The sequence below is a fragment of the Tetranychus urticae genome, chromosome 1 (assembly GCF_039701765.1).
Source record: "Tetranychus urticae isolate SD_2017Ah chromosome 1, NJAU_TeUrti_SD_1.0, whole genome shotgun sequence".
NCBI classification, from domain to species: domain Eukaryota; kingdom Metazoa; phylum Arthropoda; class Arachnida; order Trombidiformes; family Tetranychidae; genus Tetranychus; species Tetranychus urticae.
The window spans coordinates 925,421-943,368 of record NC_142958.1 but is presented as its reverse complement, the minus strand read 5'-3'; the positions used below and the strand labels follow the sequence as shown (position 1 = coordinate 943,368).

At 31.8% G+C, this 17,948-nt stretch overlaps 6 protein-coding genes and 1 long non-coding RNA gene across 7 annotated transcripts; 4 read left to right on the top strand and 3 right to left on the bottom strand.

The window, feature by feature from the left end:
- Positions 1–905: 905 nt before the first annotated feature.
- On the top strand, positions 906–6,713 carry LOC107370019 (troponin I). Its single transcript, XM_015937992.3, has 7 exons — positions 906–1,089; positions 4,419–4,447; positions 4,545–4,673; positions 4,756–4,879; positions 4,978–5,078; positions 6,229–6,491; positions 6,565–6,713. Exons 2-6 carry the CDS (start codon positions 4,436–4,438, stop codon positions 6,457–6,459), a joined length of 597 nt encoding a protein of 198 aa, XP_015793478.1. The 5' UTR covers positions 906–1,089; positions 4,419–4,435; the 3' UTR covers positions 6,460–6,491; positions 6,565–6,713.
- Positions 3,860–5,641, bottom strand: LOC112539658 (uncharacterized). The gene is made up of 2 exons (XR_003083621.2): positions 5,132–5,641; positions 3,860–5,038 (listed from the first exon to the last, which is right to left on the bottom strand). It is a non-coding gene; the product is annotated as an uncharacterized LOC112539658 (long non-coding RNA).
- Positions 6,714–8,002: 1,289 nt separating the features above from the next.
- On the top strand, positions 8,003–9,078 carry LOC107370022 (putative defense protein 3). Its single transcript, XM_015937996.3, has 2 exons — positions 8,003–8,255; positions 8,583–9,078. Exons 1-2 carry the CDS (start codon positions 8,039–8,041, stop codon positions 8,867–8,869), a joined length of 504 nt encoding a protein of 167 aa, XP_015793482.1. The 5' UTR covers positions 8,003–8,038; the 3' UTR covers positions 8,870–9,078.
- On the bottom strand, positions 8,946–11,762 carry LOC107370021 (FERM domain-containing protein 8 Bili). The gene is made up of 3 exons (XM_015937995.3): positions 9,897–11,762; positions 9,308–9,563; positions 8,946–9,246 (listed from the first exon to the last, which is right to left on the bottom strand). The coding sequence occupies exons 1-3, from the start codon at positions 10,914–10,916 to the stop codon at positions 9,149–9,151; spliced, it is 1,374 nt and encodes a 457-aa protein (XP_015793481.1). The 5' UTR covers positions 10,917–11,762; the 3' UTR covers positions 8,946–9,148.
- A 954-nt stretch (positions 11,763–12,716) lies between these two features.
- Positions 12,717–14,079, top strand: LOC107370037 (uncharacterized UDP-glucosyltransferase YjiC-like). The gene is given in 2 exon segments (NM_001323171.1): positions 12,717–12,745; positions 12,807–14,079. Coding segments are annotated over 2 exon segments (1,302 nt in total).
- Positions 14,080–15,655: 1,576 nt separating this feature from the next.
- Dhpr (dihydropteridine reductase) lies at positions 15,656–17,101 on the top strand. The gene is made up of 4 exons (XM_015938000.3): positions 15,656–15,834; positions 15,996–16,182; positions 16,263–16,403; positions 16,478–17,101. The coding sequence occupies exons 1-4, from the start codon at positions 15,748–15,750 to the stop codon at positions 16,771–16,773; spliced, it is 711 nt and encodes a 236-aa protein (XP_015793486.2). The 5' UTR covers positions 15,656–15,747; the 3' UTR covers positions 16,774–17,101.
- On the bottom strand, positions 17,088–17,946 carry mRpL23 (mitochondrial ribosomal protein L23). The gene is made up of 3 exons (XM_015938002.3): positions 17,875–17,946; positions 17,621–17,797; positions 17,088–17,516 (listed from the first exon to the last, which is right to left on the bottom strand). The coding sequence occupies exons 2-3, from the start codon at positions 17,755–17,757 to the stop codon at positions 17,195–17,197; spliced, it is 459 nt and encodes a 152-aa protein (XP_015793488.1). The 5' UTR covers positions 17,758–17,797; positions 17,875–17,946; the 3' UTR covers positions 17,088–17,194.
- Between the last annotated feature and the right edge of the window lie 2 nt (positions 17,947–17,948).

The window sequence follows — 17,948 nt, the reverse complement described above, 5'->3', positions numbered from 1 at the left end:
AAAATGAGAACAACATTTTCTTGAATTTATCATCATCACATCCTTTTGAAGCTCACTAATTATCATTCATTTGAGAATCAAAGGATCGATTAGTTTTCAGCTTTTGTTCAAAATAAACCAAATTTTAGGTTAAAGCAAAGAGTAACCCAAAGGTGCAACCAACACCTGAATCGTTTACAACAAAGACCAGAAAAATTATCAAGACGATGAGAAGGATGATGAAGATGAAGTCAAGGAAGATGAAAGTACCAAAGATTATAATTATGGTGAGAATGCGAATGAAGATGAGAGAAAGTGAATGTTTGGTGTAAAAATGAGAAGAAAAGCTAAAAAAGAGGAAAAATTGCACCAGTTTAAAAATATTCATCTGTATCACTTTGATAATCAACATTCTCAGGACACTGATGAAGATGAGTATGAAGATGAGGAAGAAGCGCAAGCTCATCCGCCTTCATATTATCTTCATGTTTCCTGAGCTTCTGTTCATCTTGCAAAGGCGTTATCATTACAAGCTGAGTTTGTGCTAAATGAATTCGGACTCAAACTAGATGATATGATGATGAAAATTATAAGGGTGGAGAGGAAGAGAGAGAGGCTTAAAACCCACAGGATGACAAACTGGATGACAGAGAGAAAGAGAGAGTCAATATTTTATTTCTATTCATTTGAATTCCCAATCGATCAGGCAAAATATTATTGACTCCCTGCCAATCACAAAGCTAGTGAAACAAATCAATAGATATTTATATTTACATTTTTGTCATCCTTTCCTAGTATCACTTTCAACCTCATCTTTCATCATCTTCATCATCATCTCACTGCAACTCACTTCTTCTCATCTTCTTCTCTTCTTTTGTTTACCTTTAATATTGCGCTTTTTTCTCGCGTTTTTTTGCCTTCCTTTCCACTTTACTTGTACAACGTTCATTATTGTTACTCGTATTGATAGTCTTCTTGTTTAGTGGTTAATCAACAATTGACGAGTTAATAGCAAGCTCAATCTTAACCGTGACAGTGACCTCGATTAACGTGTCATACGCTTGTTTAATTTGTTGATCAACATCGCCTAATCAACCAGCCAATCATCAGGTAAGTCAATCTTTCCTCATGTTGTACTTTCACCAGTTAATCTCAATCACTCACTTTACTCTCATCATTGTCTCATATATTAATCCAATTACTATCAACTTGTCTTCTTCACTAAACAATCATCTAAATCAACATCGTAACAATTATCTGAATAATTAACTAAATAATTATCCAAATCTAATCCATCTTAGTTGCTTCAATCACTTGAAGGTTTTCAATTTCTTAATTTGTTACATTCAACATTCCCTTTACATATAACTTAACCTTGTTATTCAATATAATTTTACCTTTTAATTCATTGATCATCAAATAATCTAATCATTTATAAGTTAATTGAGATGAAACAAACAAATGGCAAAATATATTTAAAAATGTTGCTTCATTAAATTTGAACTCTTCAAATGCTAACTCAATGAGACAATTTCAAGTCAATTATTGTTTAACTTTGTACTTTTCCTGATTTACAATTGATTTAGATCAAAAAATTGTCTGAAACTTTAAGCAAATTTGATGAACAGATTTAAATGATCAACCATTCAATTGATTATTTTAAACTTCAATCTGATCTTTATTAAAATTCATCTCAAATGTGTAACTCATTGCTTGCAATAATCAACATTTCAAGAGAAACAGCAATCTTGCACCAAATTCAATGAGATTTGCTTTGATTGTTGAAATAATTAGAAATTTTTATTTCCAAACAATTTGGCAATGTATTTAATCAATGTAACAATTCACCAAAATAAATTGAAAAAGCTTCAACAGTGAAAGCATGAAAAACATGCCAATGTTTACCTATTAAGTTACCAAAATTCAAATAATCTTTGCTTATAAACATATCGCACTTTGATCAAAATTAAAACTTGGATCAAGCTTGAATCAAGTTTAGATTAGGCTTGAATTAGGCTTGAACATTGAATTGGATTGTTTGGGTTGACTTTTGGATTACAAAGGTTGTCTAGTTGATACTTTGCTTGTTACGCCGTTGACTGATTGTTTATTTGTCTACGCCTCATTGTTTACTGAATAAGCATGAAACTGTTCAGAGCCAGAGAAGTTGATATTTTTTGGCAATCTTAGGAACCATTGAATACCTTAGCAAGTAAAGGTGATGATGTAGAGAAGAGAAAGAAAAGTGTTCTTCTTCATCTTCACACTTGTATTCCAATGTTAAGCTTGTTACAAGAAAGTGTCTTTCATTAACAAAAGTAGCAAACATTCATTTACTTACTTGAGTCAAATTTAATTAATGATTTAACATTTTACACTCAACATTTTTAGTTTACATTCAGGGAGAGACACCAATGATTACAATTAACCTTTATTCATTTCAAATTGCCATCATTTAATTCATTAAACCACACTAATAATGGCGACTTCAAACAAAATTATCTTCACAAAAACAGCTTTTTTTTCAACGATTTTCAAATGAATAACAAGAGTAATGATGATGAACCTTTTTTTTAACCCATTTTAAATAGACTTGAGACATTTTTTAATATAAAAATCTTAATAATAAACCTCGTTTAAGCAGCAACACTTTTTAGGTCATTTTAAGCAACAACTTTGAGATAAATTGCATCCAAGATTCACTTTTAGCTTATTTTTCTGGTTAATTTTTTGCTTAATTTTTCTGGTTAATTTTCCTGGTTTTTTGAGCAACTTTATTTTGGGATTACAATCAGTTTGGTTCACTATAAGTCACTTTTAAAGATTGTAATTGTGCTTCAAATGATCATTCTTGATTGTTATTGTTTCTTGTTAAAACAGTGAGATTCAATTTTCACGGTTTTCATTTTCAGCTGAACAAGTCAAATTTAAAATCTGTTAATAACCTCATAAGGGTGAGATTAATTGTTGATTGATTGGATATTAAAATAGTCTAACAATTATATTATGTATTGAAGGTGATTATAAATGGTGGTTTTAGTATCAGATTATTGTTAGGCTTAAAATTGTCAATGAGAGGATTTGATCAGAAGACAATGTTTTTGGGTTTAACCAGTTAATGTTTATTTTCATCTAAATCAATGTCTTGTTTAATTAGTTTGCTAAATAGTTGACTTGTTATTGGATTAAAATTATTGAAATTGATTAATTGTTAGGTTTAAGAGAGTCCAAATGAATCTTTTTGGGGTTGATCAAGGAAATGGTTGAAACAAATATTGGAAAGTTGCATTTGAAAGTGAAAGTGAATGCAAAAGGATGAGAAAGTTGCCAAAATAATTGATTGTATTGATTCTTTGATTGTAAAAATAAACCCGTCATCAATCTTCTAATGATTTTTTGCTCTAATTCGCCTTCCTATAACCATGTTACAGGGTAAAACAGGACTGAACAGGGTAAAAATGGTTCCTTCAAGAGATGAACATTGAACACTGCAAACAAGGTTATAAGCATATGTAAATTGTCAATCTGTAAAATCTTAACGCTTTTCAGTGGTTTATTATTTTCCCAGATTCAGTTGAAATAATTAAACGCAAGAAATCATCTAATCAACTCCATGAATTAACACAGTCTGATAATATTTATTGTTGTCAACATTTCTCTATTGTAGTTGGTTACATTTTAAGGTTCACTTGATTTGTGAAACATTAACTCTTGGCAAGGATTCATTTGATTTTTGACAGTTTTCATATTGCTTTATGAGCTACTCTATTTATCATTAGTTAATCATCAACTTCATGGTAGTTTATGGTTTATTTGGTTTCTCCTATTGTTCATAATTCTGGTCATAATTGAATAGCTAATTGAATTTACAACACATTGGTTGAGAGCTTAGTACTTTTATTGCTTAGCATTTTAATTATTCAACAATCTAGATCAAGTGCAAAATTGTTGCTTAGAAGGTTTGAACATTTGAAATTGGGTTCAAGATTTTTTCTTCACAATTGATTTGCTTGTTATTCTGCATGAAGATACATTCAATTGCCTTTTGCTTTTTTGTTTTGCTGTGCTAATTGTTGTTACATTAGATCATTTTTGTTGAATTGTTAATGATTTGCCATTTTTTGGTGCAGCTAACTGTTTGACCTGGAAATAATTGAATATTAAGAATATTATCAATCATTTGGGACGATTGATTTCTATTACGGATATTAATCTATAGTTATTATCAATTAATTCAATTGACATTGAGTATTAAAAATTGGTGATTGTAAGATATAATTGAAAAATATTGGTAACAGCATTTGTTTAGCGGATTGTTGATTGATTAATTGAGATTATTTTCCGATTTTTCTAATCCATTTCGGGTGAATTTGTAAGATTTGAATCAATCTTCTAATTCTTGTTTGCATTTTCTTTTCCTTCTTGCTTTTTCATTGTAGCTTCTTTTCATATCAAAATGGAAAGTGAGGTAAAAATTCACAACATTTGTGACACTAAAGTTCCGTGTGACACGTTTATGATGAGTGTATATTAATTTTGCAATTGCTTGATAAACCCAAAATTAGGATGAACGGTACAGACGAGAGGACAAGGAAAGGAAAAAGGCCGAAGTACGAAGACGTCTGGAGGAACAGGCGAAAGCTGCTAAAGGAAAAAGAGGTTTTCTAACTCCAGATAGAAAGAAGAAGTTAAGGGTAAGAAATTTGGCCGTCGGTTCGTTTTTTATGTCCATGGTCACTGGTTCCTTAATGAATCCCATTTTGATCTTCTTCGCAGGTTTTATTAAGAAAAAAGGCGGCTGAAGAGTTGAAACGTGAACAAGAAAGGAAAGCTCAAGAAAGAAAAAGAGTAATCCGTGAAAGAACAGGTCAACCAAAGCATAATGATGCTAGAAATGAAGGTAATCTGTTTAATCCGTTTTTTAATTTCCTTTTCATCCTGTCAAGGTTAATGTTTGCTTGATCTTCATTATTTTGTCCTTTTTTATTTCCCAATCAGCTGAGTTGATGAAAATCTGTAAAGAGTATCACAAACGAATTACATCTTTGGCTGATGCCAACTATGATGTTGAGCAGGAGGTCAAAAGAAAAGATATAACGGTGAGTATTAGAAATTATTTCAACTGGTAATTTAACTTTCAATTTATACTTACTTGAACATTTGAACTGATATTATGGACAAAGTGGATTTTTATTTTATACGGCAAAATCACTATATTTATCCTGAAGAAATGGTATAATTTGTCAAAGTGAACATCATGCAATGAATATTTTTATAATCGTCTGTAATCCAATTGATTTTTTGGCATCGTTTCAAGATCAACTTTGATTATCATTATGATCAACCAAATGTTCCTTACACAGGATTTATTACACTTGAAGAATTGTAGTTGAAGAATTAAATTGACACTTACAAGTTAATATGAATGAAAGAAGAAATTGATATGCAAAAAGAGGAAACGACTTGTGTATCAAAAAATGAAAAGCTTACGATTTACTTGCTAAAAAAGCTTTATTGTTGAGAAGATAGAGAATTAGAGAGATTAAGACAGGCAAATTTCACTTAATCCAGCTCACAATTGTAATAAAATAATAAAACAATATCAATAACAATAACAAAGATTAGATCAATTTATTAAAAAGAAGCTATCAAAGTTAGATTTATTTACTTTTACTGTTGACAAATCATACAGAAGATGGAGCCTTTGCAGTCAATAAGTTATTTGAAATATTAATGATAAGTAACGGAAAATCTTGAAATGTTCATTCTTAAAATATGAACAAAACCCTGTTTTTGGTTCATAAAAAATGAAAAGAGTTTTGACAATTTTTTGTATCTTGCTTCTTGATTTTGTTGATTAACATGCGAAGGTTAAGAGGCAAAAAATTGCTGGCATTGTTGATGAGTTTTGGTGTACACATTGGCAACCCAATAATTTGGATGAATGGTGTGTTAAGCGCCGTTTAGGTACCTTCTTTATGGTTGACTCATCTGAAAACAATTTATTCGCCTTCATCTTAATTAGTTTATTTTCCTTTTTTTCAATTTTAAATTTGTTTTGCTTTCTTTTTTGTCCCCTCAAATCACTCAACAAAACATTAAGTATTGATCCTAGTATTTATCATTCAAATGTGCATTCACCATCAACATTATTTGAACTCTTTTTTAACATGTGTTTACATTCATTCATTCAAACTGATTCTCTCATGTTTTCCCTCTATTTCTTGGCTGTTTCTTTTTTTAAACTAGCTGCAAGAACTGAATGCCCAAGTGTGTGACTTACGTGGTAAATTTATCAAACCCACTCTTAAGAAAGTATCTAAATATGAACAGAAATTGGAACGGATGAGAGAAGTGGCCCAGAAAGCAGCAATGGACTTCCGTGGTACCTTAAAGAAAGTTAAATCTGGAGTATTCAATTTCACCGATACAGATACCGAACCAAAGAAGGCAGAAAAATCTGGCGAAGAAGAAATATAAGATGTTAAAATTAACCATTTTGATGAACTAATGTAAATATTTCTCGTAGTTTCCATATTTTCTCATTTTTACTAATTTCTAATTCAATCTCATTCGTTCTTACAGTTTCCTCCTGGACATCATAACTGGCCCAGCATTTTTTTGATCATGACCTGTCTTTTGATTTTTTTTCTTTCTTCTTGTTTCACAAAACAACAAGCTTAAATCATAGATCACAAATTAATTATAAATAAACAATCAATTGTTATTGGTTACATCTATTATCAGAAATTATTGACCGCTCTACCGCTCATCTTTCAATTTCAATTCTTTAAAGTTCATGGAAGACATACAAATCAGGATAATAAAGTTGAAAAAATCTGGCATAAAGACGTTCCTATCTTTAAAATATTTGATTGAAAGATTTAATAATGCTGTCTTTTGGTTAACCAGCTGATGTACATGCAATGAGACCTTCAGGCTTGGTTGCCTGTTAAAAAACAAAAGATTAAACATGTTGTTAATCACCTTAAAAAGTGTTAGTTACATATCGAGTTAATATGAAAATTATTTTATCAGTACAATCATCTTGAATGGTCCATTTTGTCTGATCGATATTCATTTATCATTTAGCCTCGATAAAACAACCAAGCAGCATCAAACTATCCCATTAAACCCAATTTACATTAGCATCTATTGGCAACAATTGAATAAAGGTATCTGTTAATGCCAATGAAAAATCTTAACAGTTTCGGGATTTTGACAATTTTCAATCCATACAACTGATTAATTATTGGACCGTTTTAGTTTATGTTGCGACCTTGCAAGAATCAATTGTATTACAATAATACGGTCATTAATTAACGTTAAATGAGCATTAATCAAGGTTTAGCAGCAATTGTTTAATATCTTAAATAATAAGTCTGGATGTAATTGAGAATTGAAATCAGAGGGAAAACGAAATTGTTTGTCATTTCAAGGATTTTGCAGGTAAAATAGCGGAAATAATTTTGAATTGAACACACAAATTAAAGGTAAATAATCATAATGGGTAAGATACAAAATGGACAATTTAAATTTAATTAGACGCACAAACTTGAACCATTTGACTTGATTTGGTTAACTTTGTTTCAGAATTGTTGTGTACTTTGAAAATTGAAGTCAACAAGTAAACTGTCAATACGAAGATGAATTTAATCTATTTGTTCTATTAATCATCTTCTATAATAAACTAATCAAAGTTTTCATCTTTTAATCAGGTCGTTCCTGAAAGTGTCCAAAGTTGAGTATTTTAATAATATGATTTAGTTAATGTCAACGAACCAAACGAATGTTAATGTTGTATTAAAATTTTGGTAACTTGCTTAACCGGGTTTGATTGAAATTGTGGAAACGTGGTTAACGATCTTGTTTGAGTTGATCATCATAATCAAATCAAGACAAAATATAAAATAAATAAGGATAACATTAAAACATTTCAATTTGATAAACTGTATTCAGCAAAAAAGGATCATTGAAAGGATACAAAAAAACCTCATTACCTGTTAAGTGTTTTTGTTTTGGTTACCAGCTGTCCGGACGGTTTCACTTGTTACCTAAAATGTTTACTAGACTCAACAATTGTCTTTATTTGTTTGTAATTGTTTTCATCTCTATTCATCTTCCTGGTTCATTGAGTTGGCCCAGTGGTGCTCCTGAAAACGCTTGTAACACTTTGAGTCCCGGTCATGGAGCTAATAGGCCCAAAAGTCCATCATCATCACCCTTTGTTATCATTCAATCTCATTCAGACTATAAAACTGGAGACAGTGTTCAAGGTAAGCTGATTGATTTAATTGTGTGATCTTGTAATCCGTCTATTCAATCATCTGAATCAATCATATCATTCAATCTACCATCTAATAGTTCATCTCAATTGTGATTTACCATTCACTTTCCTCAAGCTTAAAATTAATCTTGACTATAGACTGACTCTAAACATTGTAAACATTAAGTGTTGAAGCTTTACTGGAAATGTTGTATATTTTATCATTTGATTGATTGAGGTGAAGTATAATCTTGGATTATACAGTTAATTTACTTTATGATTATGATTTATTGATGACTTTCATCTTTTATTGCCTTCTTTATATTTCACAATAAAGTAATGGTTAAAGCTCCTGAAGGACTTTCATTCAGAGGAATGATGGTTCAAGCTTATGATCCATCAACAGGCCAAACGATTGGTAAATGGCAAGAAGGACGAGGTCTCAAGATGATCAATTCATGTTCAGCTGTTTCCCATTCAGACAGGAGAGGTAAAAGGTCAGCAACTCTGGTTTGGGATGCACCAGAAGACAGGCAATCCGGTAAAGTTGCTTTTAGAGGAACCATTGTTCAAAGATACAGCGAATTCTATGAAGGCTTGGAATCAACCTTATCTCAACAATAATTTACACCCAATTGATGACAAGCTAATCACCCTTGAATCCCTTGTAACTAACATATAAATTATATTTCAATTCAACTCTTCTATCAACAATTTTATTTCACATAAAATTGAATCCGTCAGATTTAAACAAAACAAGTAATATATCAACACAATGTATTTACATCTAAGAATAAAGCTAAACATGATTATTTTCACAGAAAAAAATTGAACTTTAAAAGATTGTCTATTGTAAAGCATTAAACTGGTGTCTGTAAAATTAACGGAAACAATCAGTGGACATTAAGAGCGGTATTTCCTATTTCCTTTGTAATTACACGTTTGACTGGTTTTTTGGTTTGAAGTTTGTATTGAAGTTGGCTGTTGGTCAAAATTGGCGTCTGAAAAGCAAATAAAGACACAATTAGTAAGGAAATTATTAGTAGTTTTGATCAAACTTACAATTAAAATCATTGTCATTAGAGTATATTTGACGTCGAGAAAGATGTCCCGATTGTTTTTCATGGAAAGCGTTTAAAAGTGTATTCATCAGGTAGGCTTGAGGTGATATAACCTGAATTAAGTTTGTCTTATAATCGACTCGCGACCAGAAGTAAAAAAATATTGACGGCACTTGTGTTTCTCGTTTAGATTGACTGTTAGATGTTAAGGCTAATTCCCATTTGAATCTTTTGAATTCCAATGAAATTATCAATCTCTGTAATTTGAATGAGAAAGAAATGAAAAAATTAGTAAGACGAATTGTCAGTCAAAATCAGATACATTGAGGTCAATATAATGTTAATGATAGTTATTAACCTGGAAACAGTCGAATTGTTGAAAACCGGAAAAATTTTAAGGATGGAAATCATCTTGATAAATGAAAATCATGACTTTGTCAATATTAACAGCATTTCAGGTTGATATCATATGGTAATCATTTTTTGTCAGCAGACAAAGATTATCATATCATTAAAATTATAATAAATTTCAAGGTTTACATGCATTTCAATACAACTGATGGGTTTTTAATCATAAAACTGTCACTTACACTGTGTTTTTCATCAATTATATGGACTCCAATTGGATTGATGGCGATCCAAACTTGAATTAATCTGTTACTAATGAGGGAAACAAAATTTTTAGATGAACGTTCAATCAAACCATGAAAATAGGCACTTCCATAATAAGGTAAAGGCCAGCACATTTGTAAATAATTGCGGTAAAGTTGAGTCTTTGATGTCACATTGCCCAATTTACGGTAATAATGAATAATCTTGTTTTCAAGGGAAGATGACGATTGGGTGAAAGGTGAAGTCAATGAGGTTGACCATTTGACTGAAGATGTTGATGATGATCGATGGTGAGAAACAGATCCAAACAGCTGACCAATCATCTGTTTAAGAAATTTGCTTGAATGAAGTTTAGGGTTGAAAGGGCCTAATTCAATTGCTGCTTGGATGGCAGCTAGCTTTTCAAATGAATCTACAGGATAACGGCCATCAAGAACATTCACTTTGGCCTCTTCATACAATAATTGTAATACATCTGGATCGGTTGTCTTCATCTCTTCCCATTTGGCTGTGAATATATTCCGTTGGAAGCTAACAATTGGATCTAAATTAACAGAGGTTGATGAAGCTGATGATGAACCATAAAGGTGAACAAAATTTTCCTTGATAAAACCATATTTATTGGATAAATTTTCCCAATGTTTAAGCACTTTGAATGGACGATGAAGCGGTTTTAACTGTAACTCCAGGGTTGGTGAGGTTATCCAAAGAGTAAAAAATTTAATCAAATCATCTGGTCCATTGGTTGAATAACGTAGATCTGGTAAGGTAGAGTTATTTTTTAAAGCTGAATCCGTTGGTGATGAAGATGACAAGGATGATCTAGGAGACGAAGAGGAAGACAATCTTGGAGTAAACCAAGTCTCAATCACTTTGTTGACAAGCTCTTGAGTTGTTGCTGCTTCAGAAGCTGATACACAGATTCCTATACGGTTCATCAAGAAGACACATAATTCATCGACTGAGGATAGACTTGGCCTTTCGTCCATTTCATTCATAATTGATTTAAAGATGACACCACAAAACACTTCACCGAAATGGTATCATTGACTATCCATTGAAAAGTTGGCCTGCTTTAGTGATTTGTATGAAAATGTGACAAAACAAGTGTTTTCTCGGAACATGGTTCATCTCATTGTTTGATGTTGTGTTCACAAAAATTGACGATAATTGTTTTTTTAACTGTTGTTTTGTTTTATCTGGTTCAAATGTTTTCACCTGATTATTTATAAGATGAAAGATATCAATAATAAAAATAAGAAACAAAAGCTTGAGAATCAAATTGTAACGATTTGCTCTCTCAAGGGTAATTGTGTTTCTGTATTGTTCAGATGGTTATGATGATTAACATTAACGGTTGTCTACAGACTAACTGTTTAAAATTCAGTCTTGATGACATTTTTTGTCTTTTTTTCTGGTTTGGGTTGAAATATATTTTTATTCATGATCAACCTGCTCAACCATCTATGATAGATAAGATGATTTACCGTTGATCGCTCCAATGATCAACACATCAAACATATTTTGACTTCTTTTGCCAAAGCGGTAAAAATCAGCTCTAAATTTTTAATCATTTCCAGATTGAAAATGGGAAAAATTACTTATATTCAGAAATAACAATCAAATTGTTAACCAGTAAAAACAAGATTCAAGACAAGTCCATCTTTCAGATTTCAGTGAAGATTGAATTGCTGAAGCCTTTGTTTCTGTTAAATTTTCCGGTAATCAGTTGCTTTGAAGATTAATCGATAAGTTAAGCTAATTAATTGCTCTCATTTATAATTGTTAGATGTTTATACTTTCTCTTTTTAGGGTTTTGACGCTAATTTTGGTGATAATTAATAGTTGCAATTTGCTTTCACTTGAAGAGCTAAATCAAGCGAAATGACTCTCGTTGATAAACTTGAATTAGTTACTGTCAGTCCAACCAGAGGAGTGGTTGCAATTAAGCAAATCATCTATAAAATTAGCAAACAATTATTTATAATTATTAAATAAACAAGGTGATTGTCCTTTAGTTAACTGTCAAATTTGATGAAGATTGGTGAGATGTTTTGATGACTTCATGAACAATTAGTTTTCTTAGTGACTTTACTTAACCTAATAAAGGTCTAATAACTTGTCACAAGTCTTTTGAAGTTTATTAAATTTAATAATAAGATGCAATCAACTCGCTCCGAATCAAGGAAATCTTAGAGCACAGAGTTTTGCATGTAGAATTGCAGAAGTTTATCTCTTTACTATTTGATTGTTGATTCATTAAATGGTCTTCTAGAGGATTACTGAAGGGAAATTCCGTGAATCAGAATTCCAACTGGAAAATAATCTTTATTGCAGGCTTATTGACAAATATTAATTTTTAGTCAATTAGTCGTAATTTGAAATAGAGTTCACTCGTATTGGTGAAATTCTGAGAATTCATGATGTAATAGTGATATCAAACGAGTTTAATTTACTGTCAGTGATTATTCAATCTTGAAACAAACCATTTTCCCAATAACTGAAACATACTCATAGCACTATCAGACATGTAAATTTATTAGTCATAGAGTAAGAATAAACGCATTGAAAATCATAAAAATGAAGATATTAATAGCATAAATAACATTCATAATTATAATCGAATTGGTTAATCAGTTTATAATCTGTTTATCAGTTACCTGATGGAACAGGTGGATAAGTGAGTTAGCATTGAATTTGTTAGTATAAATAATAGAGATGGATATGAAACTGGTTAGATTGTTATAGCAATTTAAACTTAACTGTATTGTGCCATTGTTCAAGTAAACTGATTAGAAATGAAAATTGCTTTGATCCCTATGACCAGGTAAGTAAATCTCTGTTGATATTGTGTTATTAAAATTAAAATAATGCTCATTATTTCCTAGTTCTGGTCGCATAAATATCTGTCTTACATTGGCCCATAAGCTGGCAAAATTTAATCATGAATGTGTCCTAATATTGCCTAGTAATTGGGCCCAGATGGTCAAATCAGCAGGATTTAACGCAGAAACATTTGACCAAGAGGAAGGAACCCAAGGAGATGTTAGAAAGTCAAGTTCATCATTCGTTACACAACAAGCTGCTATTTTCAAGCTACCAGCAGTTCAGCAATTTCCACTAGTTGGTGCCTTTGGATTCAAGAGTTGTGCTGATACAGTTGAAAAAAATAATGACCAATATGCCGAAGCAATTAAACGAGTTCAGCCAGATTTGATTATATTTGACTACTGGACAACTGTTCCTGCTATAGTTCATTCCGGTGTACCATACGTTTTATTATTCTCATGCAGTCCTTTGATGGTTTATTGGCAATACAATGCTCCTCCATTTTCAAGTGGACTTGCTAAAGGTGATGATGTCAAATTGATAAATCAGACTCGAGAAATTTTTAGTAAAGCTATCGAGCCAGTCAGGAATAAGTTTGACGAATACTTGAAAAGTAAAGGCATAGTAATTGAGAATCGTCTGGACTTTTCACTTGTCGGCCAATCACCTTATTTAAACATCTATCCATATCCAAGTGACTTGGATTACCAAGAGTTCGGACCAGTTCCAGATAAATGGTTTCGCCTTGATCACATGGTAAGGGAAGTTGATGACAGTCCATTAGGTATACCAGATGAATCCTGGTTAAATCCTTCAAGTAATTGCGACCAAAAGTTAATACTCTTCTCTCTCGGATCAATGGTAACTGCATATGTAGATCTAATGAAACGTCTTATTTCCATTCTGGCTTCATCACCTCACCGTTTTATAGTAAGCAAGGGTGTTAATCATGAGTCCATTGATTTGCCAAGTAATATGGTGGGAGGTAAATATTTAAACCAGATGAAAATTATACCTAAAGTTGATTTAGTGATACATCATGGAGGGAATAGTACATTTGTAGAGACTCTTTATTTTGGTAAACCTTGCATTATCTTACCAGTTTGTGGTGATCAATTTGATAATGGACGTCGTGTTGTTGACATGGAGATTGGCGCTTCATTCAATCCTTTTGAAGTCACAGAAGAAGAACTGTTAAAAGCTATTGATAATATAGTAAACTGTCCAAAGATCAACGAAAAGGTTCAAAAGATTGGACATAATTTACGGAATACTCCTAGTTTTGTTCAATTAAATGAGAAACTAGAACAAATTGTTGCCAATCACAAATGATAAAAAAATGTAACACTTATTTTCATATTCATCACTTTGAATTAAAATGAAGGAAAAGGGGAAAGGATTAGTTCCGATTCTGACTCTTTCCCTTCCTTCACTCAAATTTCATAGCTTTTGCGAATTTTTTGTGCTCGGATTTTGTACGAGGGCGGCACTATGGATCATTTGCTAAATTAATTTAATTTAACCAATTTTAAGAGCAGCTATTGAACGTCTTCATGTTGGTAGTCGCTTCTTTTTATACCGTAGTGAAGAAACTTGGAACGAAACTGATACAGATTCAGTTTACAATGAAATGACAAAAATTCTCGAAATCAAAATTGCCTTTCGTATAATTATTGGACATTTTCACTCAATCATGAAACCTAGCACATTACTTGCCCACTCTGGCTCAATTAAAGAAGCTAATGAATAAAAATTTTGATGAGATCGAAGATTGTGTGCGAATCAATTCAGATGGACAAAGTTTGCAAGATTTCATAGCTTATTGACTGTTTTGATCGTAACGATTCGAAAATAGTCGCTTCTCTGCTCTCAAATGGACCGATCAGTACAACGGAAAGAATGCTGAGTATCATTTTGATAACAACAATTACTTGAAGGTTAAGAGCTGAAAAATTTGTCCGATTCTGCTCAAATAACTGGAGACCAAATCTTGATTGAAATACATGTAGGACAATTGACGAATGAAATCCACTGAATTATAGATGGTCAAATCTCTATGAATGCAGTTGCCCAGAAGTTGATACTTTGGTTGTCCATAGTAAATTTGACGATTTAGGATAAAGGATAACTGAAGTTGATTGGATGTCTTCGCATCGGTACCAGAGAAACCAAGTTGTCTCATAAATCAATGAACCAAATGCAGTCAAAATGAGACATCGTGGAGATAGCTTTACAGAAGCTATTTTCAAAGCATAAACTCTGAAAATAGATATGAGTAGAGTGATGGTGAAGACCAAATGCACCTCGACTGGAAATTCATCATCAGACAATATTCTCATTGATTATTTGTGAGTTTGTTGATCGTCGCAAATTACATAGGTTTAAGCAAATTATTTCAAAACACATTTAGTATGATCGGAAATTTTGCTTGGTAAATAGCCATAAATTGTCATTGTTTTTAAACGACTCAACCATTTTTCAAGACTGCAAGGTTCGAAATTTTCTGTTTCAATTGAAGATTTTGACTCATAACTGGGTTACTTATTGCCTGACCGGGGTGATAATCAAATAATCAGTAATTTTATGTATTTCAAGCATGACCCACTTTTGATTATCGATTATAGTAGCCAATCATTCATCAATTGTTTTTGAATGTCAACCATCACTATCAATATTAAAAATAACGATAATGTTAATCAGATTTTTATCAAATAATAATTTCAAGTCTGATAATTACTTATAAGTATTTTTGAATTTTACTCTATCTGTAATGGATCTTAATTTGATGATAAACTTGATTTTTGTTAAGTGACTCCCAAGGTCAGAAAAATATCTCGAGAGACTGAGTGATGATGATGAAGAAAGAGGATAAAGAGGGTAAGAAAAGAGAAACCGACCAACTCATCTCTAATTGTTTCTGCTGAAACATCATTACTTGTTGCATCTTTACTTGTTAGTTTTCCGTTTTATACAATTTGAATTCACAATCTTCATAAAAATATGGCATCTGTGAAGCGTATTTTGGTTTATGGTGGCAAAGGTGCTCTTGGTTCAACATGTGTCAGTTACTTCAAAAAAAATAACTGGGTAAGTAATCATTTCAAAACTCAATTGTAATCTGCTAATCCACTTTTACAATCTATTGAAATTGATTTTGTTGTACTTTACATTGAATACCAAATCTGATGTTGAACCAAACAATGATTCAATTTTCTGTGATTATCTATTCACTCTGTGATCGAAAATAGTGGGTTGCTGCTGTTGATTTTGCTGAAAACCCAGAAGCTGATGCTAATGTTATCATCAAATCAGCTCAATTGACTGATCAAGAGACTGAAGTTATTAATGGAATTGAAACTAGTCTTGGTGGTTCTAAGCTTGATGCTTTGGTATGCGTTGCTGGTGGATGGGCTGGCGGTAATGCTTCATCAAAAGGTAAGTCAATTTCAGATACCATTGCCTACAATAGCTTTCTTGACACACTTGTTGATATTTTTCTAATTTTTTACTCATAGATTTCATTGGAAATACTGAATTGATGATCAAACAGAGTATTTGGACTTCTTGTATAGCTGCACGTTTGTCGTCTTTATATATGAAAGAGGGTGGACTTTTAGTCTTGACTGGTGCCAAAGCTGCTCTTGATCCTACTCCTGGTTCGTATTTACATTTATATTAGCATGTAAATTTCATCAAATTTCATCTCTGTTTGTATATCATTCTTTAACAGGTATGATCGGATATGGATTAGCTAAGGCTGCTGTCCATCAACTGACCCAATCCCTTTCTGCTCCGCAAAGTGGACTCCCGAATGATTCCACGGTACTAGCCATTTTACCAATTACTTTGGACACTCCAATGAACCGCAAATTTATGCCAAAAGCTGATCATTCCTCTTGGACTCCATTAGAGTTCGTTTCTTCCACATTCTACTCCTGGGCAACCAGTGAAAGACCAAAATCAGGGTCATTAATTTCTCTTAATACTAAGGATGGAAAAACTGAACTTACTGTTGAAAACAAGTAATTTACCTAGAATAAATAATAAACTTAGTAACACCTAGACTAATTCATTGTAGCTTGAGAATAGCAAATCTTTTCATTCATTTCCAAATGAAGAGTAAAGAATGTAACCATTTAAAACGCTAGACTAGAAACTTTAAGCGATCCTCATAATTTCGAAGCGATAATTTTCCAGATTCGATCATTCTTCATTGTTTTGATTCTAGATAAAATGGTAAAAAATTTCTATTATTTCAGTTTGGTTGTGAATTTCGATTACTTTCAAAATCAGTGAACTAAAATGTTGAAACTGTTATTAAAAATAATTTGAGCAATAAATTTACTAAACCTAATACAAGTTTAATGATTTCGTTGTAAATGCTTCGTTTACATAAAATTTGTCATATACAGGATAAATAAATGTATTTACTACAATAGAGACGAAATTAAACACCAAACCATGATGGAACGCGATGACGACTCCAATTCTGCCTTTTTCCCTTTTTTTGCTCAATTTCCATAGCTTTTTTGAATTTTTTAAATTCAGTCTCTTCTTCTTCAATCTTTTTATCCGGAAAAAGATTTGGCCAGTTGAACTCTTTATCCTTTGGTAGAGAAATATAAGCTAATCGATAATCATCATCTTTTATCAAATATTTAGCTCCTTGTGCTGGTTTAATATCACCACACTTTACTTGCGATCGTACTCCTACTACCGGAACATTATAAATCTTTTCTAAATAATTTCTAATATCCCAATCAGTCATCCTAATTGAATTTTGAATAGATAAAAAGAAACAGAAATATGGATAAATGATTTTGAAATTGAGTGAGCTTAGAGTTAAATTAATTTTTGAAGACATGGAACTTACTGAACAGGTACTTTAAATGTGACCAGATTCTTTGGATCATTTTCTTTAGGTTTCAGTAGTTTCATCCAAAAATTCGGCAAGTAAACCCTCAACTGTGGATTCCCTTTAAGATACATTGGATAATATCTGAATGACATGATGCTGCAGTAGGAATATACAATTCTTAAAGACTGTCCCCTAGAAAGAAAAGAAAGCGTTTTAATTACAGTGATCTAGTTAATTACATCTAATCATTTTGGCATAAATCTACTCACCTAAAGAATCAATGATGACCAGAATTTAATAATGCAAAAGATTGAACAACATAAATAAAGACCAACTTGCTTTT